Genomic DNA, 27205 nt, shown 5'->3' with positions numbered 1-27205 from the left:
CCGACCATACAGCCACCTCGTGGCTTGCTCCCCTGATTCGGTCCTCCCCAGCGGTGAGCCGGTGGTGGCCGTGCCCCGTGCCCCGTGCCCCGTGCCCCGCGCTCCGTGCCCCGCGCCCCGTGCCCCGTGCCCCGCGCCCCGTGCCCCGCGCCCCGCGCCCCGCGCCCCGCGCTCCGCGCCCCGCGCCCCGCGCCCCGCGCCCCGCGCCCCGCGCCCCGTGCCCCGCGCCCCGCGCCCCGCGCCCCGTCCCCCGCCTGCAGCGCCCCCTGGCGTCGGGAGGGGGAGGGAAGGCCGGCGCGCGCCGCCGCGGGCAGGCTGCGCGTGCGCTGCCCTCGGGAGCACGCGGGGCGCCGCGAGGAGCTGCGCGCTTGCGGCAGCGGGGGCGCGCGCGTTGCCGGGCGACGGCGGCCGGGCGGCGGCGCGGGCCCGGTGCGGCGCGGGCGGCGATGAGGCGGCGGCAGCGGCCCCCGCGCTCCCGTCGGCGCTGAACTCCGCGCCCGCACTTCCCCCATCCCTCCCCATCCCGTCCCGTCCTGGCTCTGCTCCTCCACGCCCCCTCGTCTCCCCTTGCTCCGGCCAGCCCTTCCCCCTCCATGCGGCGGGAGCGGCCGGAGTGGGGCCCGTGCCGCGGCCGCGCCGAGCCCCGCCGTCCCTCACCTCTTCGCCGCCAGATCCCGCAGGGAGCCGCGGAGGGTGTCTGTAGCGACAACAGCGGGTGAGGCCCCAGCCGGGGGCGGGGGTGCCGAGGGCGGCTCGGAGCGGGGGAGCGGCGGAGCCCGGCGGAGCACTCCCCTCCCCCGGGGTCCGCGCGGCGGGGGGAGCGGGGCTGTGGGGCGCCCCCTGCTGTTCGTCGGGCGCGGTCCGGGCCCGGCGGCAGCCGCGGCGCGGCCTTGGGCCGCCGTCCGACTGCGCTCCGCTACGGGGAACAGAGCGGGGAGCGCCGCTGGTACGGGGATGCTCCCGGCCCTGCCCGGGGGTGCCCCTGCCGCCCTTCGCGCACCGGGAGCGGCGGTGCTCGGTCTGGCGCGTCCCTCCCCGCTACGGGGCTGGTGCCTTTGGTTGCTGCCGCCTGCCCCGCAGTAGCCGCATGCTGGCCGAGGGGACACGAGGCCTTCGCGGGGACCCATTGCCAGCGTCCTCGCACAGCCTGCGGGAGCTTGCTCAGAGCCCGCGGGCTGTTGTGGCGGGGCAGGTGAAACGGCCTGGACAGCTGGGTACGGAGACGGGAAATTCTCCTGGTGTCATTTAGTAATTTAAAGCGACAAGGAGAGATTGGAAAGGCTGCGTTAGTACGCTGTTTAAGGTGTTCAATGTCTGAACAAAAGAACAATGCAAGAAACTTGCATTAACGAACAAAGGTAGTGAAATAAGGAAATTACTTTTGTAGAGGATACCTGATGATTGCAACTTGCATCCTTCCATTTTGCTTTTTAATGCAACTGTGAATAAGGAACTGCTCAATCATGCAGTATGCTTGAGATTTCAGATACTTTTAAAATCAGTTCATTTGAAAATGTTATTTTTTATCGCTCTCTGCTTTTCTAGTTGTGATTAAATAATTTGGAAATTATATTTCACGAGAGGCATGTACTTCACAAGCTAGTGAAACAGTAAAATTGAAGAAAAAGCTATATTGTGTCTTCCGATAGGTGTGAATCTGAATTAATTTGGATTTACTGAGATACGTCTGATATTGTTTTGCTTTTTTTTAAATCTTGCAATGTGTTGCAGTGATTAGCATGTGTTGCCATAAATGGGAAGTAAGAATAGGAGGCATATTAAAATGCTGGTCATTTATGAATTTCCATTATGCATATCAATAGTTCTGAGTGCTTGGGAATATGCAGCATTCCAGGTCCGATTTCTTATGCTTGGTATGTTTGTTTATTGAAATGGAAGAACCTGTCAAGTAGGGGTTTTTTTGTATAGGAGGTATCCTTTGTGGATGATATATATCTTTTGCTTGACAGATGTTATAACTGAACTGTGGTATGTAGGACTGGAAGGTATATTTCACAAGTTTGGCTGGTGCCACTGATGAAATTATTTTTGCTTCTTAATGGAAAAATGGGTTAGTAGGAATTTCAAGATCATCTTCAAATATATAGTAATTTAGCTGCCTTTGGAATATGTCTTTTCTTCTTCAATGTCACACCTTTTCCATTTATCAATCCTGTCACTGTTGACATTTTCTGGATCTGTTTGCCTTCTAAAATAATCTAATGTTTAGCAAGTTTTAATAGAAGCAATCTGTAAAGCTTCCTAAGTCAATTTCATTTGAATGATCACACTAAAAAGTATTTAAAAAAAAGAAAATCTAACTGCTAAATCTAAACCAAACCCAAATTCACTGGTTGGAAAGAATGACTAGAAAAAGTGTTAAGATGGATGAATGAATACCAGTTACACTTTACATGCTGATGAACTAGTAAGAAAGTAAATTCTTACTGTCAACAGCTGTGACTTAGGTAAGTTCTGGCTTTCTGTTCTTTGATCTTTCTGGAAGCCTTTTCCAATGCAAATTATTCCATTGTAGACATCTGCTGGTTTTTACTTTTCTAGCCACTTTACTGTTTGCAACTGAAATGTCGTTTTGTTGAACACTTATAATTCTACTATAAATCTGTGAATAATAGAAGTAAAACAAATTGCTTCTATCACTTACAGTTTTTTTACTGTTTGACTCAAGAGCAGAAGCACTGGGGCTTTTGGGAATAAGGCAGGCAGTATCTAAGTTCAGTTATGAAAGTAGGGCTTGGAAACATGAAGAAAAACAATTTATAAACTTGGAAGAAGTTCCCAGGTGTTGTAACATTGAAAATTAGTTTGATATATTGATTTGTCCATCTCACAATGCGAAAAATAAATTTAAAAAACCCAAATGGCTGTAATGCTACATATCCCTGAGAATGCTGTCCTCATTTGCGTCATGGAATCTGCTAGACATAAAGGGCTTTGAAGAGCCATATTTTCATGGCTGGACAAATATATACTTTTAAATATATAAACTTTTTTTTTGTAATTTTATTGTAAAAGGCGATTTTTTCCCAGACATTATAAATTAAAAGCTTGTTTGAGCAATAATACTGGTAGTTTAAAAATGCTTTGCCATCTATTAACGTGGGGTGTTTTAGTTTCCTGTGAACTGTCCCTTTTTGTTGATAAGCTATATTTTATATGATATTTTCATGGTATCACAGATAATTCATCTGGAAATAAGAATACCATGACCACCTTTACAGATCTAGGCTGTCTGTTGCCATGATATGTAGTATTGTGTTAGATATATTTCCGAGTTAGGAAACGTATTTGGAAGTGCAGAGCTAAGCAGTATAACATCTCCTAAGATGTAGTTTCATTCTTCTGAGGTGACCAATTTATTCATGAGACTGGCCATAATAAGCAAAACTCTTCATTAGCTGGCAATTTTGATTCAAATATATATTGTATATTTATATTGTATATATATATAGTATATTTAAATAAGTACTTCAGCTAAGTGTCTTTGAGTTGTAAAGGTAGCTATTGTATTTAATTTTCTTACATGGGGTATTTTTGACATGGCTGGCTAGAAAGCAGATTGATTTACCATGTCAAAATAAAACCTAGGCTTTACATCGTTTGTTGTAGGCCTCTTCTAGAATCTCATTAGGATGTCATTGTACACTACAAATAAAGTGTTTTACAAATCCCAGCATAGGCCAAGTTGCTTGTTTGTTACATAGTCAGAATTTAAGAACCCCTTTCTGCATTCATTCCATCTGGAGAGAGACCCCACATCAAGATTAATATCTGTTCTTATTAGCTGAGTCAACTTCTATTTTAATTGAATGCTATAACAGGGGCAGAGTATTGACCTTCGGTTAAAGCCAAAGGTTTAGACTCTTATGTTTAGTGAGGACATCTACAAGAAGTATGCACTCCTTTAATGAACCCGCAGACACCTCAGCCAAATCACATGAAGTTAAAACTAAGTCTGACAATTGCAGGCTAAAACCGCATGCTATTGCCCCCTCTGATGCTATGCTTTTTCTTTTAAGATCAAATACTAGTTTCCATCTCTTTGCCAAGTCTCTCCCTTTTCAGATTTCTAGGTTGTCCTGATTTAAAAAACAAACAAAAAACCCCACCCCTAAAACAAAATAATCCATCACACCAAAAAACCTTCCTCCCTCAGGTCTTGCCCATAGGTCGATCTCCCTTTAGAAAGGAAGTGATGAAGTTGCTGGAGCATAGGGATTTGCCATTTTCATTTTCAAAAGCAAAGTGGTGGGCTTTTTCTCTTGTCTTGTTGATGATGACTTTCCAGCTTCTTCACCTTGGAAATGAGCAATGTTGCCATTATATGAATAAAGGTATCTTAGCATAAAAGATTTAGTTTGCATTGGACCTCCTTCAGGAGATCACGTAGTCCAACACCATTCTTAAGGCAGACTTAATTAGCCATGGACTGACTTAGTTTTTGCAAAAGCAAGGTAACTGGAGTGAAAATACAGTCACAAGATGCCTGAAAGCTCCTCTTGCAACTTTCCACAAAGGTACGGTTTGATGCTTACTGAGTGAGGTGTCTTTCTCTGCTTCAGACTTTTTTGTTAATAGTTTCTAAAGTGGTGGTTTCAGTTTATCAGAAAGCTTCTGTCCTAACAGGTGAGTACATCCTGTCTCTTGTTGGATGGCATAGCATGTGAGAGTCCATCCAGTATATTGAAGCCTTTAGAAACAGAATACCCTTTATTTTTCAGGTTTCTCAAAGATTGCTTCTGGAGGAGAATTTTGGTTAAAGGAACATTTGGTTTGGTCTGTCAAAGTAGTGTTCTAAATATTCAATTACAAATAGAATTACTGTAAGTTAAGATGGTAAGATGCATCACCCCCTTGATGTGTCTTTTACTTAGCTGCAATCACAACTTTTTTTTTCTCTTTGCAGAGCATTAATGAGTCATTTATATCTGCAGAGTAGGTAGTACCAAATGGCCTCCTATCAGAATGTGATTAGGAGAACTAGTGTATTCCTTTGGTCACAGATCCAAATAAATCATCTTAGTTTATAAGGAACTGCCCACAAATAAGCTTTAAGGAGTTGCGTGTCTGCTCTTACTTTATGTAATGTTGTCAACTGAAGTGTAAATGTTGCCTTAGTAGGGACAACAGACCTTTTGAGTAGCAATAGCTGTAGCTCCTTAAGATTATTAGAAAGAGAAGATTGGTGGAAAAAGGGTACTATATATTATTGTTAGAACACCTGTTTTAAATGCGTGTTTACTGTATAATTATTTCCTTTTTTTTCAGTTTTAGGAAATATGATTAAATACCTAATGCAATAGAAATATTCCATTTCCTTCCCTTCAGACTTTATACTTGTCTTGTGCTCCACACTACCTGTTCTTTCTAGGTTGGGTTAACTCCAAACAGGAATCATGTATCTTAAGAAAGAGCTAAAATGCTGCTTCCTCTATTTATAATTCCAACTATGTCCCTCCTATTCCTTTGAATTCATATTTAGGAGTGTGACAAAATTAGTGAAGTTTGAGGCAAGGTGCTTAAATTTTGTACTGCTTTTGCATTTCTCTTCAGTTCACACTTGGTTTGTAGTTCATAGAATTATAGAATATCCTGAGTTGGAAGGGATCTACAAGGGTTATCAAAATTCAGCTCTTGACCCTTCACCCCAAGAATCCCACCATGTGCCTGAGAGTGCTGTCCAAAGGCTCCTTAAGCTCTGAGGCTTGGTACCATGACCACTGCACTGGGAAATCTGTTCCAGTGCCTGACCACCCTTGGGGAAGAACCTTTTCCTAATATCCAACCTAAACTTCCCCTGTTGACTCCTTCACAAGCTACTTCAGGTTCTCTATGTGACATGCTTGACACAGCTTGCTTTTATGTATAATCCAATACACATATCAGTGATCACTTCAAATATTTGCTGAAGTAAATTTGAAGTACCTCAAACATTGAGGTGTTACTGTAGTTTTTTAGAACAATTTTTCAGCTTAACAAAGCTCTACAATATGCTAAGAGTGCCGTAAAAATGGATACTTTCCTACCCAGTTTTCTATTCTATGGTATTGTTTCTGTCATATGGTTTGAGTTAAATCCTGTAGTCATCATCAAAGCAAAATGACTTCTTGGCAAGTTTAGATTTGGTAAAAGCTGTAGATCTGGGCCAAGGGATTAATCTCATATTTGCGCGGCGAAGGAAACATTATTTTATTTAATGTTCCAAATCTACTGTGACCCTAGTATTTCACAGGTTTTATTTTGGGTTTTCAGAAACAGCCATGATTTCTCCGACTTACAGGTAATTAAAATGCTGGTTCTTATTTCCCTGGTGTCTGTTGATAGGTTCATGTTTTTCTGTTCCTGGCATTTTCTAAAATGGTCTCTAGGTTAATTTCTGAATCCTTTATAAAAGGTTAACCACAGGAAAGTGCCACAGATGTTCAGTCATACTCTTGTCAATCCTGCAGGGCAAGCACCTAGTATTTGTGATGTACAAATGTACAGTTTGAGCAGAGTTAGGAAAATGAAATTCTGAGCACCTTCTTTGAAGTCTTATTTCTGATGCAGCAAGTACTCTGCTTTTCTGTTTAATTTCTTGCTTGTTATCGGGAGGTTGTGCGTAGTAACACAGTAACTCAGTGCAATTTCTGCTAAGCTGAATGGGGAAGTTTTCATCGAGGTCAGCCCAAAAAAAAAACCATCTAAATTTGAAACCTGTGGCAACTCAGTTGCAAATATGGGATGTTCTTCTTAAGGTTGTTGGGTTGGGTTTTTTTTAGGTCGTGATCACTAGAAATGTAGTATTTAATCTAATTTTCCTGAAATAAAAAGACCATTAAAAGGCAGAGTTGTGCTCATTACTTTTCACAGCCTGGGAAGTGAGGAGTGGCTCTTGAATTTAATTCAGCTGAATGTCTTGTCATTGCTGAAGGATACTGTCACTCTCTGATGTCCTGTTCAGTAATCCAGCCAAACACCAATAACTTGCATTCAGCAATGTTGAAAAGGAAAGTGAGAAACTTAGGGTGGTAGTTGCACAATTATTTTCTTGCATGACAATGCTTATATATTTTTGTCTACCGTGATGGTTCTTTCTTGCCTTTGTGTTGCAGGTGCAATTATTTTTTTGAGGTGCACTGTAAACTTGACCTATGTTTGAGAAACAAACTAATTCCTCCCTCAAAAACATCCCACCCAATCTCCTTTTCAGCTGTCATGATGAGCCCATCAGCTTCTTCACATTCTAGGGAGTCATGAACAAGTGTAGGTTCCTAGTTAATTAGGTGTTTTGGTGAAGAGTCTATGGCATGATTTCATTAATTTAGTTTTTCATACCCACTCAGTGATATTCTCTTGATGTTTGAAAATTACTTGATCTGCTTACTCATTGGCAGTTCCCTGCATTTCCATAGTTCTCAAACAGCATTCTAACTTTCTTAAACTGAGCCAACTGTGGTAAAGGGATTTCAGGAACAGTGGGCTAGAGCTTGGTGAGGAAGGAGAACAACCAAACTTCTAAGTGTTTGCAGCATTTGGGAAAGAAGAGCTCTATTTCACTTTTCTGAATTGATCTGTGAAATGTATCAAGTCATACACTGACAGAATCAGAACTTACATGTGTATGTATATATGGGCATATCTGTCTATCTGTATTTATTTGTGTCTGCGTATGATTGGTTTTTTCCGTCACTGTTCAGTGGAGACAAGACACATGTAGGCCAAATAAGATCAGAAAGGTAAAGCCTAGTGGTATTTCTAAAGTAATTTCTAATTCTATATGTTCTGGTGTATGAATTCGTTAAATTCAGCCCTCTCTGCACAACTGAACTTTTCCTACTGTTACAAGTGTTCCATCAGCATTTGTCAAGAAAGAACATCCCCTTCAGGGTTGGGTGGTGGTAACAATTACATTTGTCTTAACTGGTGAGTCAACACTGAAAATCTTCCTTTGTCCTTTGCCTCTGTAATAGAAGAGTGCTAAGTCACATTCCTTATTGTTCTTTTCCAAGGATGGTTAAGGGAGGGAGAGAGACAGATGAAGAAGCAGAAATGGCAAATTGTTTTTCTTTTAAAATACTTTATCTGAATTGACTCAGAAAAGAGGAAGCTTCTAAATAAAATTTATTACTAACCATAGCTAGCAGGCTATTTTTCAATTGCTGTTTCAATATTAAGGACAAGGTGTTCACTGCTGGTGTAAACTGCTAGTACTTTAGATTTATTATATATCAGTGTTTTATTTCAGAAAAGTCATAATGAGTAAAAAAAGTAAAATATTTTTCTTGATATTGTACTGAGTTTCACTTGATAAAAGACTGTACAATATTAGGCTTTTGTGTAAATTTAAGGTTTCTCTGTTCATCAAAATGACAGTGTTGGGACTCGCCAGGAATGTGTTGAGACTGACATTACATAGTAAGATAAGGAAAAAAAATCCATTAAACTGAATCAAAATGCTGTCATTTATATGGCTCTAATTATCAAGGGATTGTAAAGTCTGATCTGCCATTTTAACAGGTCTGTTAAAAATGCTATTTGACTTAGTGCATATTCTGTGAACACTGTTATACATGTCTCTAAATGTATAAGTGTGCTGCAGATCTGTCCTCAGATCTTACTTTAGACCATATCTAATTTATTAGATTTAAAAGTACAAGAACTCTTTGAGCATGTGTTCATTTTAAGCATCTTAAAATTGAAGTATTCCTTTTAATTAGGATTCCTCACTGCTCGGCAAGCAAAATATTGTAAGCACTGTTAATGCCAAATATTTCCATCAAAAAGCAGCTGCTTTTAAAGCCTGATGTATTTGTTTTCCTTTACTTATATGTATTTTGGACTTTTTAAGGAAGCTATATCAGAATATATATGCAATACATCTGTCACTGATTTGATGCTTATATGAGTGTTGTTTGCTAAGTATGAAAACTCTTAGAACAGTCTTAATAAAACTGTGTAAAATACAGTTTTAAACTGTGACTACAAGTGGTGAATATTGTAGTTTTCTAAAAGCATCAAATTTTAGAGTCACTTTAATTTCCAAATGGCCAGCTTAAATAGGAACATTTTCTAAAAAGCCTGTATGTCCTATTTTCCTACAGTCATGCAAAATTTGACACAGTAAATGAAAATTAAATATGCTAAGCTACCACATTTGTTATGTAGTGAAAATAATTCATTCTAAGGTTCAAAAAATAAGTTCGTGACAGTGATTAATTCCTGTTGAACTGCAACATATTTGTTATTATGATATGCATTATTATGATATGCATATGTAAACTGTAATGTATTCCTGTTACCTCTGCTTTAAATAATGATAAGTATGAAAATCTAGTAGTTCAAGGTGTACATACACACTGGCAAAATGCTATTAATCTCCAGCTCTTTGCCTTTTTATTAAGGACAAGAGATAATTGCCTATAATGTCATGCAGCACAACTCTTTCCAGTTTTTTAATACATTCTGAAATACCCAAATGTTAATTTTAGAATATTTCTCTGCTTTTCTTCAGTTGTGAATCTGAAGAAATGCAGAGAATCTGAAGAAGCAGATGCGTACCACCTAAGCGTGTAATTAAAATGAGAAAAAGCTACCCGTTTTATTTGTGACTCATATACTTTGTCAGATTTGAGCACTTTCTTAGTAGATAAAATAGTCCACTACCTTAGAAAATATTCAAAGCAGCAGGCAGCAATATGTAATATCTGTGCTGCTCCTCAGATAAGAATACAACAAGATGGTTGTGTCTTCAGTGCCATGAAAACACTGTGTTGAGCTGTGTTACTTTCTTCATAAGCACTGTAGAAATGTGATTTTCAAAATCGAGGGCTAGTCCAAAATCCAGGGCCATCTATGCATCTTGAGCTGCTTCTGGTCTATGTCCTCTGACAGTAACTGCTGCCTAACAGATACTGTTCTGTCACATTCCTGAAGATGTGTGCAATGCATTTTGGTACTGGTTGGTTTGTTGGGATTCTGTGTGTGCGTGCACTACAGGCTTGAATTGTAATGTCTTTAAAATGGCAATTAGTCGTGTTGGGGAAGTTCTTAAAGCTCAGAAAAAGGTACTTGGGAAGTGCTTTAGAGTTATTGAGAATAACCACTGGTCTGTGATGTAGCACAGTACAATGCTGGAGGTCTTGTTGATTGTGGTGTCCCTGAACACTACTTAAAATAATATTTTAAAAGACTTCTCTTTCTCTTTGTACTTATATTGTTTCCATGGTTTAAACTCTTTAGACAATAGTTGGTATGTGTGTAACAAGGAAGTTGTCAGCTTTTCTGTTAGTAGGCTTATACACTGTGTACACCGTAATCATGAGGCATAGCTGTAGATATATAGTGTTCCAGCCCGATCCATTTTTTAGTTGTGGGGGTGATAGATCAGGTTTCATTCATTCATGTGTTGTAGAACAAGTAACCTGGGATCATGATAAGTTCACCCAATTGCTGTTGAGGTCTGTATTGCTCTTACTGTCAGAACTAGCTACTGTCAGAACTAGCTACATGAAAACTAGTTTGGATAGATGTCTTTGTATACTTTGGTCAGCTTCTGATCATGTAGAAACAGCCACAGTAATCAAAGGTTTGGCTGTTGTTTAGAACAGCCTTCTTCCAGAAAGATACCTCTTCCTTCTACACATAGGTGCTTGCTAATGATAAGTTAGTGAAATGAAGAGTACAGAGAGACACTAAGACATTAAAATTCATGCTGAACCCATGGAGGGAATAACTTAATTTTCTTAATAAAAACCAGGCCCTTTAAAAAAAATTATCAAGTTGTTTCTTTGGTTTAGTTTGGTTAATACAGATAGTTTAAGAAATACAAAAGGAGATGCTGTGCATGTGGAACTCCCCTAGATGTTACCATTTCACATGTCATTTTTCAGTTAGATTTTTTAAGGGGGGTAGTTATTTAAAAAAAAAATCACTGATTAGCTACATCTATTTTAAAAGTACACAAGGAAAAACAAACCTATCCCTCCTTAAAATAAATACTATAGAATCATTATTAAGTATTTCTTATCCTGGTGAGAGAGAGAGATTTGAAAAAATACATGAGTTGGGTTTCTTTGTTTTGTTTTGTTTTGCATTTTAGTATCTGCAATGACAGAAAAGAAATAAAAATGCTTAAAAGTTGGTGAAAGGAGTTAATAAAATGTTTCATTTAAAGGTTGTTCTTCAAAGTAGATGTGTGTATCATATAATTGTGCCTTTGTAGGGCATGGCTCAGAGCACACTGAGATGATGGAAAAGTAGTGCCATAAGGGACCAAAAGAAGCTGTTCAATCCATTCTTTTACCTTCGTTTCTGTTGGTCCTGCTGAAATGAACAGGCTTTGAATAGAGTATTTCTAGTACCAGCTCTTTAATACTCATTGTCATTTGAATAGTAATTGTTGAATAACTTGCAAATGATTTCATTTATACTACAGTACTTCATTACTGTGCAGATACTTTCTTTCTTTTTTAATACCATCAAAGTTGAAGAGATGCTTTCAGTTTGGCCCCTTATGAACAAAATATACATGATTTTGTCTGACTCTTTTTTCTGAATCACATTATCAGTTCTACTAGTTGCTCGTGACTGTGCTGAAAGAGGTGTTTAGGAAGAAAACTTGGGTGGTTGCTTAGCAGCGAGCATCATGAGAATTAAAATTTTAAAGCTGCAGTGTCTGTATTTCTGAGTTGTAATAGCTTTAAATTAGAAATTCATAATAGCTTTCTTTTGTTTCCTTAAGTGTGTGTTCATATATGGCTGTCTTTGGGGGGAATGTAACTCATAATAAACAAATGCTGAAATTTCAGTGGTAAAATGTTGCTGTTCATGATCTGCAAGATGAGGACTGATTCTATCTTTGAAAAGATTTTCTGACTTGTTTCTCAATTTTGTACTTATCAGCAAAATGAAGCATTACTCAAATTATTTATGGTTTTTAATTTTTGTTCTGAGTTTGGTTGTAAGAGAATTGAAAAAAATATTTAATTTAACCCACTGTGATAACTCCTTAGTGCATCTATACTAACCTTAAAAAGTATTGAGTATAAGCAGTAAGAAAACAAAAAAGTGGAAAATTATTCACAATGATAGTTCTATTAACTGTTAATTAGTGGGTTTTTCCCCCCATAAACTCCCTTAGTGTGCCCACAAAGTACTACCTTCTAAAGGTGTCTGGACAAGCAATACCAAACTGTTCCATGTGGTTTTTCTGATATTCCAGCCTGTCATCATAATTCTAGATTGTATATTTATTGTGCAAGGGACTTCGTGGTTAGAATAGGCTAGGAACTGATAGAGATCCCTAGGTACAGCTGTACTACCACTACTAAATAATATAGATCAGAAAGAAAAGAACTTCTCTGTTATCAGTACTCTGCAAGATGACATTTGAATTTCTGAGAAGTACAGTGTGGAAAAACACATAAACAAACAAACTATACTGTTGTTGTTTGTGGGATTTTTTTTTTTTAGTCTAAATGCCAGTGAGTTAATTGCATAAATATGTTCCTGCTGACTGGAAGCATTCTTGGAGCTGTGGCTATAATTGTGGTGGTTGTTTTTACATGTATCAAAGAAATTATGGAATTTGTCACTTAAAGTGGGAAACAGTAGGAGTATTAATAGCCAGGAGTTGTTTTCATTTGGATGTGGGAAATACAAACTACCAAATAGTCTTTTATTAAAAAAATAAACATTTTATATTTTTCTTTCAGACTGTATGTATACAAATTATATATATCACATGCAGACTATCACTTCTCTTTTTTTGTAGTAAAATATAGTGGTGATTTGGTGAATTTAAAAAGTCAAGCCATTGAGTCATTGTTAGAAAAGAAATTGAATACATTTAGCTGTAGCCGAAGTTGGAAGATTTAAAGGCACTTCGTGAAATGTGTGCTCTGTACAGTTACTAGTAACAAAGATAGGCTTTAAACTCAATAACCAGGGTGCATTATTTCAGATGTTGAGTTCTTTACATTGTAGTTTTGCATTTTGCACTTTATTAAATATTTTTTCAAATAAAGATAAAATTACAATTTTTGGGCACAATATGGTATTTTAGAAATGTGTGTAATATTCAATTAATATTTAATTTATATTTAAGAACTGCAATATAATTTTTTGTGTGTATCAAGCTTTTGCTGTTTGAACCTTTTCTAATCTTTTATTTATTATAATACTAGAATATAATTTGATTGTCTTCTCAGTCACAGTTCATTCAGCTGTATGGAAAACACTATAAAGAAATACTTGTAACAAATTACCTTAAGAAGTTCAAGTAGTGAAAATGTAGGTATTTGTCTACACATAGTAGGTATTTATCTACACATAGTAATAAAAATGCATCTTGCCTGAAATGTTTGTAATAAACTGTTACAGAGTGTGATAAAAACTCATCTTCAAAACCACAAAGGAGTTGGGGATTACAATGGTCAGCACGAGAACTGCAGTAACACAGAGAAGTGGTGGCCCAGCACAGGCTTCTCTGGGGGCTGTCACAGGAGAGCCGCCAGCGCTGTGCTGTGGGGGTGACACCCATCGCCATGAGTCTGGGGGTCGAGGCTGGCTGGGCCGTCTCACAGATGGAGGGAGTATGGGATGCACTTGGGGCATGCAAGGAGAAAGCGTTTTGTGATTGCATATGACTTGGACAGTCTGGGGAGGCATCAAAGGCATTGTAAGGCTCAGGGAAGAGAATGGAGGTTTCAAGATGATAAATTTAACAAAAGCCGAAAACATGCTTGTGAGATTGTGCTTAGAGAGATCACAACTGGGAAAGAATAATGGAGTTCTTTAAATAACCTGGATGAACAGAATCATGCTGTTCTTTGTCCAGTGCCAAAGCAGTACAGTCTCAATAATTTGAAAAAAATTAGTTTTACCACATGTATTGTAAAGCGTTTCTTCATTGCAATATTTTGTAAGCTGTGAGTGCAGTGTGCTGTTAACCTGGTTTTTTAACCTTCTTTTATAATAATTTTTATATATACTTTTTTTTTTTTGGTTTTGGCAAGGTACAAGGTTATGCATGAGACCTAATTAAAATCCATTCCAGGTTAAGCTATTAATACATCTGTGTTGGCAAGTACATGGATTGTAAATATACTGCTATTAGTGCTATGTGAGAGAAAAATCACTTGGAATGAAAATAGAGAGTACTGTAGAAATAATACCTAAGTATTTAGAGGGATACTCTTTGAATAAATAACATGAAAGAACAGCAGTTTTTAAAGTCTAATTTAAACCTAACTAGTGAAGATTGGAATTTCCATTCACAAGCAGGGAAACTGTGTTTTTATTTTATATGGCATAAAGGACTTAGACTATCACAGAATCATTTAGGTTGGAAAAGACCTCCAGGATCATCGAGTCCAGCCTTTGACCAGTCCCCACCTTGTCAAGTAGACCAGAGTACTGAGTGCTTCATCCGATTGTTTCTTGAACATCTCCATGGATGGTGACTCCACTGCCTCCCTGGACAGTCAGATCCAATGCTTGACAACCCTTTCTGTGAAGAAATTCTTCCTGGTGTCCAACCTAAACCTCCTGCGGCACAGCTTGAGGCCGTTTCCTCTTGTCCTATTGCTGGTTGCCTAGGAGAAAAGACTGACCTCCACCTGGCTACAACCTCCTTTCAGGCAGTTGTAGAGAGTCTCCCCTGACCCTCCTTTTCTCCAGGCTGACAAAATATAAATATGATACAAATATATGAAAATATGAAAAAGTATGGTTCTTCTTTATTAAAAAATAGTGTTGATTGGCTCAAAACTTGACCTTTTAGGGGCTTTTTTTAGGTAGGAGTGATTAGCATTTTCCTAGGGAAATTAGGCTTTTGAGCAGCTGTCTCTCCATGTGTGTACATTTTTGTTTGCATAAATTGGAGTGCAGTCTGGTAGAATGTTACTGTTTTGCCTGTTTATGGTAATTATACATTAGTGTGTAAAGGTTCTGCAGGTTAATAATCTTTGTTTCACTTTGAGACAATTCTAGGGAGTTTGGTTGTTGTTAGGCCAATATGGACCTGTCTCAGAGATCCTTTGACATTTTTATGGTTTTGCTTATCAAATTTTATCACTCTTCTAGACCTGCTGTTCTCTGAAATATTCCCGCAGGCAACAAATCCCCATCATTTAATGTAGAGGAATAGTCAAGAAAGAAACCTTCTAAGACTTATTAGCAGAGCTTTGAACTAGATTCATCAGGGGAAGGGATGTGCTTCTGAGTGTCAGAGAGGAACCAGGAAACACTAGCGCTCTAGGAAGCAGCAGGGAAACACCTGTAAATTGTCCCAAAGGAATTAGGGATGGCCTTTCGCAAATGTTGAAGAGGCCATTCTATCATTCTGTGAGTGGTATATTAGGTGCTGTGATTTTCAGCATCTTATTACCTAAAACCAAATGGATATGAGAATTTAGAATTAATAAGCTTTGACTTATATGCACACTGGTGATGCTTTTAATTTTCTTTTGTGGCTTATAATATTTTGTTAAATGTCTGTATTGTTTTCCAGAAGATACTTTTGCTAGGTAAACTTGTTGGTCCTGATAGTAAATCCTTACTGAAAGAGGCTGAAATGGTTTGTGTTAAATTTTATGCATACTGGAACACTGCACAGTTGTTCCTAATGTAGACAGGCTGTTCTTGCAGTAGAAGACAGGTTTCTAGTGGAATTGGTTGCTGACCCTTTTCTGTTTTGTTATCCTTAAGTGTTACTCAGATAATCCATTCGTTCCAGCTCTACATTTATTTTGTGGGAATTGTCCTTTTTTTTGTCGGTAGAGTAACTGGGGGAGAGAAGGAGAGTTTTATTTGTGATTACAGAGAATATGTAATTATATGCTTTATTATAATCAGTTTACAAAGAAATGTGGATGACTGGGGACATCTACTGACTTGTAAACAAAATCATTGTAGTTGATTATTTTGCAGAATTGATCAAAACCTAATTTTTTTTTTTCCTTTTTTTTAAGGAACTTCATGTTGGTGCTGCTTATGCCAGGATATAGTAAGCAAGGCAAATTAGCTCCAGCCTTGTGTAAACTTTTAATTGGCTAACATGATGCAATTGAGCATGAATTCCAGGTGGCTTTGGAAATGAAAGAGAACTGAGTGCTCTGGCTGGAAGTTGAACGTGATGACGGCCTGGTCTATGGTAGGGAAGCTGAAAATGGAGAAGAGGCACTCCAGAGAAGACAGAAATGTGGAACAAGACGCGGGGGAATGCAGTGCTGAATCTGAGGAATGGACGAGCTCAGAAAGTGAGCCTGAGCAACCATACTTCAGAAGCAGTACTCAGTGGAGAGAAAAGGAGGTTTCCACCAAACCACATCGGCCACTCTGCCGATCCCCGTGTTTGGATCGCCCAAGTTTTTCACAGAGCAGTATCACACAAGACTTGAAGCTAGATGAATGCAAAACAAATTTGGACAAGGAATACCAAGCTAAAATGGATTTTGCTTTAAAGCTTGGGTATGCAGGAGATCAGATCCAGGCTGTACTGAATAAGTTGGGAGCAGATGCGCTCATCAATGATGTTCTAGCAGAGCTTGTGAGACTTGGCAACAAAAGTGAATCAGAGGGACAAAGCACTGCCAGCAGTACCAGTAGTACTCTGGTGCCAAGAGGCCCTTGCCCAAAGGAAATAGCAAGCCCTGAATTGTCCCTGGAAGATGAAGTTGTGGATAACAGTGATAACTTGAGGCCAATTGTCATTGACGGAAGCAATGTTGCTATGAGGTGGGTTTCCCTGTCACAATATTTGAAAATAATAGATCTCTAAAATATTTAAGAGAAAAATCAATATTGATGGCAAAGTCATTTTAAGTCATGTAGACTATTACACTGATAATACATATATTTTATGGACTCTTTAGTCTAGGCTTTTTAATTATGCTGTTATTCCTTTATACATAATCCACATTCCAGTTCCCCTACACTCCTTTTAAACCCAAGTTCTCGCCTCAAAACTTTTGTTCAAGAAATCTACTTGTAGTGTGCTTTTGTGTGGATGGGTTTAATATTCTGAAGTCCTTCAACAATACTGAAAATTGCTTCTGGACATTAAAGGAAAGTAACCAAGTAGGGTAGGAAAACTTGGTTATTTCTAAAGTGACATGCAGTGTGTGCTAATGAAATGCAGTGAATTCATGGTATTTGAGCTCCTGATGATTGAGCCTGCTCAGGATTCAAAGCAATTTAGCTGTGTCAGAACAGGGGTAATGCATGAGCTAAACCTGCTGACCTGCATGGCTATGCTGCTTGCCCCACCTTGAGTACTGTGTGCAAGTACTTTTGGGCATCCAAAGGAGGGCCGTGAGGAAGGGGAGAGGTCTGGGGGGGAAGTCTTATGAGGAGCACTGAGATCACTTGGTTTGTTGAGCCTGGAGGAGACCGAGGTCAGACCTCATTGTGCTCTTCAACATCTTCACGAGGGGAAGTGGAGGGGCAGGTACCAATCTCTTCACTCTCATGACCGGTGACTCAAGGAAATGGCATAAAGCTGAGTCAGGGGAGGTTTAGGTTGAATATTAAAAAAAGCTTTTTCACCCAGAGGGTGGTTGAGTACAGGAACAGGCTCCATAGGACAGTGGTCACAGCACTAAGCCTGTCTGAGTTCAAGAAACATTTGCACAACGCTCTCAGGCACGTGGTGGGATTCTTGGGGTATCCTGCGTGGGGCCAGGAGTTGGATTTCGATGATCCTTGTGGGTCCCTTCTGACTCAGGATATTCTATGTACACTTGGCTGCTTAGGTCAACACTAACCCAAGAGATACCTGTCCCATGCCACTTTTGAACATGTCTGTAGAGTACAGAGTTCAGCTAGCCAGTGATTTGTTTATCATTGAGTAAGTATGATTTTTTTATGAGGGAGCTATTAAAAGTCTGTTTAGTGATCAGTGATACCAAGATTTATTCAGGTAGTGTTCATACAATAGACTTCTTTTAGTATCAGTCTTCTGCTCTAGAGGAACTTGGGATATTAATTATTATTTTTTCAATGTATTAAGAAAATTCAGATTTTTATAGGTGTATTGAGTATGCTGACTTTTCAAATACATAAACCCTTCAAATCCTGTAACAGTATTTTATATACAGGATTTTCCAGTATCAAGTTGTGGTTACATCAATCCATAAGATGTTTCTGTAAACCAACATTGCCAAAACTGGATTTAACTTTTTTTTTTCCTTTTTTTTTTCTGTGCCTGTTGAATTTGTAATCTCTACTGCTTGAGTTACTTCTGAGAATAATGTGGCGGGCAGCAACTGGAGAAAAAAGGGTGTGTACTCCGACTATTTCATAGCTCATATCTGATGCTTTATTTGTAAGACCATAAGACTATCTCAAGTTATAAGGGACCCATAAGGATCATCAAGTCCAACTCATAACAAAATGCATGTGCATCTGAATGTTTTAAAGGATATTAAATTCTGTAAAATCTGAAATGTATAAAAATTTAAGGAAAATGCTTTTAGAAATTGTGGCTTCTGTATTCATTATTTAAGTTGTGAGGATTTAGACTATGCGGGTTATCAATAATCAAACAGAAGATATTAGATCTATCTGCCTTGGGTCTGCTTTGGTGTTACTTCCTGGAATGTTTTGAGCCCATGAAAACATAGTCCAGTAATCTGTGATGTCATTCTACAATAGTAACAATAACAACAGCAACTTTGAGGTGAAATTTTGAATGATAATCTGTAGAATTTTATGGATTTTAAAGACAATTTTAGTATGATGGAAGACTCCTAATTATGCAAATTCTGTTCTGCAGACTGAGAATATCTGAAAAGCATAAGGCTTATGCACCTCTCCTGCTTAAAAATATTGCAATTATAGATGATGCAGATAGAGATTGAATAAGATTAAAAATTAAGATTCTCCTTGGTTTCTATCAAACCTCTTAAAAATTTCTCCTTTCCCTTGCAGAAACTTAGGCCTTTTTAAAATTAAACTCTTTCATTTGGACTGTGTGCTGTTTTAGAGACTCCTGTGTGTTTCAGAAAACAAATTTTTGATGGGGGTGGGACTTAAACAACTTCAACACAATTATTTCTTTCCTATAAAAAATTCTAATAAAAAACACAGAACATTTAGTATCAGAGGAAAAGATTTTATTAATAAAGATGTTTAAGAGCACTTGTCACCCATGACAATCAGCACTGTTCATTCCTCTTTTTGTGATAGCATTTTATGGTGCTACTTAAGGTAAGCTCAATTTGTTGGGGAAAGTGATATTTTTCATTAGGTCAGCTAATAAAATGAAAAAAAAATGGAAAAACTTCATGTTTACTTGCTTTTGCTCTGGGGATAGTGAAATTTCACTGTTTATAGACCTTTTAAGTAGCAAGGTTGCTGTAATCTGATGGCTGAATAGCTCTGTACAGTTGTCTTTTTCCAATTATGTAAGGAGGCCTAATAAAACTTTACAGACTTTGTTTTCCTTATGTCCTTTGGCCATGGCAGCTTTAGAGGAAAAAACCAACCAAACCACCGCAACAAAAACCAAAACCAAATGTAACTTTTGTCCTTGCTGTTTCTAAAACTTGCATGTTCTTCAGCCATGGGAACAAAGAAGGATTTTCCTGCCGGGGAATTCAACTAGCTGTTGATTGGTTTCTGGAAAAAGGACATAAAGATATCACTGTGTTTGTACCTGCATGGAGAAAAGAACAGTCTCGACCTGATGCACCAATTACAGGTAACATCAAGATTTTTCTTCGACCCCTCGGTTAAAAAGAAAAAAAATTATTGTCATGTTTCTGATGGGTCCCAGTACTGGACTGTGGATGTGGTGATGATAATGTTGCACTCAACTGTTTGAAAACACAACGGTTTCATTGGTGAGGAAACAAGCATTTAAGTATCTGCATGTGTAAACAATGATGTGGGTTTTGCAACATTATTGGATGGTTTCAACACTTTTGAGAAGCAGTAGTTGAAATTTTCCCATTAGCAAACATTGTTGAGCATACAGGAACTGAGTCTTATTTGCTGGGTGAACATAAAATAAGTAGTAATAGGCCAGGGACTCAGTTAATAGGGTTGTCTTGAACACTGAAGAAGCAGCATGTGTTTTGACCCATAGAAAGTCCTTACATTTTACTCTAGGCTAACAAGAAAGCTACTGTAATATAGTAACACCTGAGTTCCTGATGTGTTCAGGAAGACTGAGTAAAGGTACATGGCTACAGAGTGATTATGAAATTCAAATATTGAATATTTACTCAGTGCTTTGAAACCTCAGAAATAAAATCCACATATAGGTGTTTTTTACTGATAATGAGGACTGTGTATGAATATAATTGCAAGATACTTTGTCAGAAAAGAGGGGAAGAATTTTCATAATACAATGGTTGCATTTCTTTCTTTTAAAACTTTTTTAAAAGCTACTCAACTAAACTTATTTTACAGATCAAGAAATCTTACGTAAATTGGAGAAAGAAAAAATTCTTGTTTTCACCCCATCTCGAAGAGTTCAGGGAAGAAGAGTAGTTTGCTATGATGATCGATTCATAGTAAAACTTGCTTTCGACTCAGACGGCATCATTGTGTCAAATGATAACTATCGGGATCTTCAAAATGAAAAACCAGAATGGAAGAAGTTCATAGAGGAGCGGCTACTAATGTATTCTTTTGTGAATGACAAGTATGGGTTTTTTCTTCAAAAGTAAGTAAATTTTCTAATTCAGCATTCTCAGGAAAAACTGATCATGTTTCATTTCTTTTCCCTTAGATTTATGCCTCCAGATGATCCTTTAGGACGCCATGGTCCAAGCCTTGAAAATTTCTTAAGAAAAAGGCCAGTTATTCCTGAACATAAGAAACAACCGTGTCCTTATGGTAAGTGCCCAAGTCAGATCGATTTGTTGCATTTAAAGGTAGGTGAAGCAAGCAATTAATTAACATCTTCTCATTACTGGAACAAGAAAATGTACCATTGTCATGTTGCCATCCAAGCACAACATCCGCTTTTATACTCTTCATACGTATATTTATAAAAACAGTGTAGCAGAAAATTAAGGATTACCAGATATACCTTGTGGATAATACAGATTTTTGCTATTTTATTCTGGTTTGTATTAAAGGAAGGAGATTCATAATTAATAAAACTGTGTTAAAGCCAATTTGTTTTATATAGCACTGTGTGTATGTTGTCATTATTGAAATCATGAGCCAGTAGGAAGAAAAATGGTATATCTTGCCTTTGATGCAGATATACATGAATACAGGCAGCAGAGTCTGTGCCTGTCTGTATATATCAAATACATGATTATTCCTTAGGGGTTTAAAATAGAAATACTACTATTGAAAAGTGGTGAAACATATAAAGAAAAAATATAGCAACTGGTGGTATTAATGAGTTTTTGAATTATTTAACGTAAAACTCCTTTTCTTCCAGGTAAAAAGTGCACATATGGGCACAAATGTAAATATTACCACCCAGAACGTGCAAACCAGCCTCAAAGGTCAGTAGCGGATGAGCTTCGAATAAGTGCCAAATTATCTGCTGTGAAAACTATGAGTGAGGGAGCCTTGGCCAAATGTGGCACAGGGCCATCCAGCTCCAAAGGAGAAATCAGTTCTGAAGTGAAACGCATTGCCCCAAAACGTCAGTCAGATCCAAGCATTAGGTCAGTAGCTGTGGAGCCTGAGGAAAAGTTATCAGCAGCCCGGAAGTCCGAGGCCAGCTCTGTCCCGTCTCTGGTTTCTGCATTAAGTGTACCAACGCTCCCTCCACCAAAAAGCCATGCAGCTGGTGCATTAAATACTCGTTCTGCAAGCAGTCCGGTGCCAGGTTCCTCACAGTTCGTACATCAGAAATCCTCACTGGAACATATGTCCAGTGTGCAATATCCTCCTATACTAGTCACCAATAGCCATGGCACCTCAGTTAGCTATATTGACCAGTATCCCAAATATGAATCACTGGGGGACCATGGCTATTACTCCTTACTCAGTGATTTCTCCAACTTAAGCATAAGTAGTATCCGTAACTCAGATTATTACGGGGCTGATATGGACCAGGGGATGTATTCTAGAAACTCAAGCCCCTGTCCTGACAATTGCTTAAGCCATACAAGTAATGATTCTTATTCCTCTTACAATGACTTGTATCTGGGTGTAGCAGATGCCAGTCCAGAAGACAATGTGAAGAGCCACAGACTGCCATCGAAAAATCGTCTTCAGCCTTTCCCTCATGGTTACCATGAAGCCTTAAATAGAGGTCAGAGTTACGGAAGTGAAGAGCCTAAGCAATCCCTTCGCAAACAGTCAGTTTCCCACTTAGGCCTACATGCCCAGCATCCAGTTGTTGGAGCACGGTCCAGTTGTCCAGGAGAATACCCTGTGCCTCAAAATGTTCATCCATCAACTGCACAACCAAGCCGTGCCTTGGTGATGACAAGAATGGACAGTATTTCTGACTCACGGCTTTATGAAAGTAACCCGACAAGGCAGAGGCGACCACCTCTCTGTCGAGAGCAGCATGCCAGCTGGGATCCATTACCATGTGCATCAGACTCTTACACTTACCACTCATATCCACTGAGTAACAACCTCATGCAGCCATGTTATGAACCTGTAATGGTAAGAAGCATGCCTGAGAAGATGGAGCAACTCTGGAGAAATCCCTGGATTGGGATATGTGGTGAGCCACGGGAACCTCATATCATCCCAGAACATCAGTATCAAACATACAAGAACCTCTGCAATATTTTCCCTCCAAGCATTGTTCTTTCTGTGATGGAAAAGAATCCCCATATGACAGATGCACAACAGCTGGCAGCTATGATTGTTGCCAAATTAAGAACAGGGCGTTAGAGGAGTACAGCCTCTTTTGGATAAATGAAACTGTACAGCACATAGGAGCCAGAGAAAAACTTACATGAAAGAAGAGGCCAATCTATTGTAAATATTTTCTACTAAGATAGTATAAAATTCTGTACACAGTAGCAATCATATATATGCTGAGGCACTATATAAAAGTTGATTGTATTGCAAATTTTAAGATTTTAAATATAGGGATTTTTAATAGTATTTTATAGGAAATGCATACCTTGGTGCATGGATAGCTCACTAAGAACTATAAGGTCACAATCAGTGTCTCAAAGCTGTAACTACAAAATTAGTGTTAGCAATTATATTGCATGTATTAGTGTACACTTACAATTTGCATATAAATACCTAATCGGCCTCTAAAAGTATGCTCTATACACACCCAGATGACTTTTAGGGTTTCAGCTTTGTCATTTGACACAGCCTACTGGCATCTCAAGTATTGAAGAAAAAGTAAATTTGATAAAAATTTAAATTGTTTATAAAAGGAAAAACTGATCTCAGTTTTTCAGTGTCAACATGGTTGTTGGTACTTAAATTTCAGAACTGTTCCTCAAGAGTTTGAATAACTATTACATTGTTCAATATGTTGGCTCAACCCAACAGAAGCCAAATACTTTATTAAATTAGGACCAAAACATTAAGGAATGTAAAGGCATGAGTACCATTCAGTAAACTGAAAAGTTTAACTGTAGCTTCTCTCCAGAATCTCCTCTCAAATGTGCAGTAAGCAGCTGCTGGCCCAAATGACTAGACAAGCTGAAAATAAATTGTCAGTATTATGTAAACTGGATTACTCAGCTTGAAGCAGCAAAAACTGGATGTTAACATGGAAGTTCATCACTAACTACAGCCCTTCCTCTGGGAGCAAGGATGGTGTTTGAGTGAGCCTGACATTCAAGATGGCTGTACAAGATCAACTTCAGAAATGGTGGAGGGGGAAGGCTGCTTCTTGAAAAGAGATGCTCCAGTTTGGGTTTGTGGCAAAGCTGTCCTGGTTTTTGCTCTACAGATCCACGCAAAGGTGTGCATTTGCCTCGTGAAGGCTTTTAGAGTTCCTGTTTCAACAGGTGAGATAATTTTGTGTGGCATTGTTTGCGCAACTGGTATCTTGCTCAGGGTGGGAACCTTTGTAGCTAAATGTCTCCAAAAGAGGCGTTTATTGGTTTTTTTAAGCTGCACTGACTGTACGCCCTTTTTTGAATCCACTGTATATTTCAACATTTTGAACCATGACTAACTCGACATGTCTCGAGCTAGGACTTGTTGACTTCTACTGTAGTTTTTTCATGAAAGTTGAGAAGGCCTGGTTTATGGCCTTTTGTTTCTTCATGAGAAGGTGTGACACTGCCTAAATGTTTCTTACTGTGAAACACACAGAACGTGAGGCTGCAGTCAGGGTTGTTTCTGGTGTTTTGATAATGGCTTGCATGCTGCTTTCTAGTTATCTGTTTGTCTGAGAAACAAAGTTTATCATTTCCTCCACTTGTGTTACTGTAGTGGTTGGTTTGATTCAAAATATCTTGTGGGCTCTTAATCATGTGCAAAATAGGTTCCTGTTATATTAAAAAACCCACCAAATGAACCAACAAGAAACCACAATTATGGGTGCAACTACAGTTAATTTACTGACATTTGATAACTGTATCATTTCACACAGGATAAATATTCTTGTGTTGGTACAGGTGACATATATAATGACTGTGTCATTATGTATTTGAAATGAAGTAACTTGAAGGTGATTCTGTACTTACACTTGGTGTTTAAAAATAAGTTTTAATTAGTTGGTTATTCTCTCTGTTAGTGGGGAAAAAAAAATCCAGACACTTCTAATAGTTGGGGGAAAACAGATTTAACTCTTGACCAGTTTTCAAAAACATTTCATATTTTTAATTTGCAATTAATTCTTATTCTCTTCTCTTGCATGGTATAAGCAGCTGAGAGCAATGCCTCAAATAACCAGAAATGACCTTTTGTTTGTTGATACAAATTGTATCTCTTTTTCTTGATTGTATAAAAACTGTGTATAAAAAAAAAATAATCTCTAGATTAACTTCAGTATTACATTTTCACCACAATGTTTGTGACACCATGTGTCACAGGGAAGTAGCCCATGAGTAATTATGGATCTTTTTTTATTTAAAATGGGCACTTGTAGTTTATAGACAAACAGGGACAACTTTTCAGAACCAGGTTATTATGTGCACAAATACTGTGTGTACACCTCAAAGCATTACATAGGTATCTTCAGTCTATTTATTAAGCAGATACATTATTGCACTAAACTTTATGTAAAAATGTTGCTGTTAACTCATCTGCATGTGTTTAAAATGTAACAGTAATTGCTATAGACCCTATTTTATTCTAACCAATTAATTTATAAATTATTTAGGTATGAGATGAAGTTTATTGTGCACTCATGTTTTCCATCCTGCACGGAATTAAATATTTGTATGCAGAAGAATGTTTGTTCCGTTTTTCTCCATTTATAAAGATAAGCTGTTTTAAGAGAGGTTTAGTAGGTGATTTTGATGTTTTCTAATGTGGGAAACTCAACAGAGATTTCTGTATGAAGTGCTGGGTGGCGTACAGAGATATCCATTTTTGTTGGATTTGTCCAGTCATTTTAATTTCCACTAACCTTTGTTTTACTGATGGAAGAATTCCTTTTTAAACAGTGGGAGTGCTGTGCAAATACAAACCCAGCATACTATTTCCCTAAGGCACTTCAAAGGCAAATTGTCTTATTCTAAGAAGCTATTGGCATCTATCATGCATAGTTACAGAATTGGACATGTAGCCTTTTGGAAATAACCTGCAAATTTTGTGCTTGTTTAGTCCTCCTTACAGGTAATGAAACTTTTCTATGTGATTTAGTCTTTCCTGATCAACTACTTTAAGTGATAATTTGGTCATCCACACCTGTTTTCAGATATGTTTACAAGAAGTTCAAAACACTGACACATTCATTAATCTTTAGCGCATAAGTTTAGATTTCTTCTTACATGGAAGAGTTGATCTTACTAACACCTGATCATTACTGTCTATATTGTAAATATAAGACTTTGTATAAATGCTCTTTTTTAGAGCATGATATTTAAATGTTTTTAAAACTGTAAAAGAACAGTTCTAGAAACTATATTTTAATAAAATCCATGAAAAAACAATTCTAGATGAGGGGGAAAAATGTGTGAAGGTAAAATCATGGACTACTGCAGTTGACAAGAGTTAAGCAGTAGATTTTAGTGCTTTACTGGAGTCAGAGCATTCTCTGGGAGTTCTGATTTACTTATCTTTCATCTTCAGCTATATTACTTTCACATAATGTGTCACTTAAAAGTGTGTAACTTTAAATTCATAAATCAAAAACCAAATGCTTTATGGGATGTCAGTCTAAATTATTTAATGTTTTTTGTAAGAATTACTTGTTAGTAATATAGTAAGTTGTACATGAGTTCACTGCTGTTAGTCCTGTTGTCATATTGAGCTGCAGTAGTTGGCTTTATTCATTTGTAGAATTAAACATTACTGTTTAATTGTTGTAAAATTTTATAAATCTCTTTGGGTTTTTTTGGTTGACCCAAATATAATGTAAGTCTTAATGACAAAATGAGTGAAAATGGATGTTAAACCAGTATGTGGTATTCTTAAATCTCTGTGGTGGTAAGTGGGCACTGCTCTAGTTGCTGCAGCATGTAATTTATTTACTAGCATGAGTCTGTTTAGCTTTTGTAAAAATGCTTTAGCTGTAAACTTAAAAATAGGTGTGGAGTGTGGTTGCTTAGAACAAACAGAAGGAGATTCATTGAAAAAATCAAAACCAAAAATATCTAAGTAGGTGAGTTTCCCCCTACAGACTCCTAATGCCAGTTTGTCTGAAATTGTCCATTTTGGCATTTTGTTCAAATAATAAAGTTAAAAATACTTGGTGACATGTATGCGTACTTGATCTATATCAACCTGCAAACAGGAACATTTGATTATTGTAATTTTTAAAACTCCACACTAAGGTGAAGGAACATGGCTCATTTCTGTGGAACTTTGTTCCGAAGTTGAAATATTACTTGACCTTGACTTGCCAAAAATTTACCTGAAGCATTAGTACTCTAGGACTTGTAACAGTCAGATCTTTAGATCTGTCACAGTTACTGCAACGGTGAGTGTTCAGCTTTCATACTCCTCTTATGTACCTATCGCTTGTTTGTGTGACAGAGCCCTTACCAAGTGTATTTCCTGCAATATTTCAACTGGAAAAATAGAATTGCACCACCACGTAAATTATTCTTATGCCAGTGTTTGGTTAGCCTTTGAAGAGTCATTATACAATCTTGCTGATTTTGGTCTGTATTTAAAGTTTGTAAAT

General features: G+C 38.2%; 2 protein-coding genes across 3 annotated transcripts in view; one reads left to right on the top strand and one right to left on the bottom strand.

Moving 5' to 3' along the window:
- The window catches only part of ZC4H2 (zinc finger C4H2-type containing), a 14894-nt gene extending 14085 nt beyond the window's left edge, over positions 1-809 (bottom strand). For both annotated transcript variants that reach the window (XM_032123701.1, XM_032123702.1), the window contains exon 1: positions 658-809. The gene's annotated coding sequence lies outside the window, so the exon portion shown is untranslated. The remainder of the gene's footprint in view (positions 1-657) is intronic.
- On the top strand, positions 424-27205 carry ZC3H12B (zinc finger CCCH-type containing 12B). Its single transcript, XM_032123696.1, has 6 exons — positions 424-715; positions 15975-16740; positions 19566-19705; positions 20419-20653; positions 20741-20847; positions 21407-27205. The coding sequence occupies exons 2-6, from the start codon at positions 16139-16141 to the stop codon at positions 22825-22827; spliced, it is 2505 nt and encodes an 834-aa protein (XP_031979587.1). The 5' UTR covers positions 424-715; positions 15975-16138; the 3' UTR covers positions 22828-27205.

This window comes from Corvus moneduloides, chromosome 14 (genome assembly GCF_009650955.1).
Source record: "Corvus moneduloides isolate bCorMon1 chromosome 14, bCorMon1.pri, whole genome shotgun sequence".
Classification (NCBI taxonomy): Eukaryota; Metazoa; Chordata; class Aves; order Passeriformes; family Corvidae; genus Corvus; species Corvus moneduloides.
This window is presented reverse-complemented; position numbering and strand designations above follow the sequence as displayed.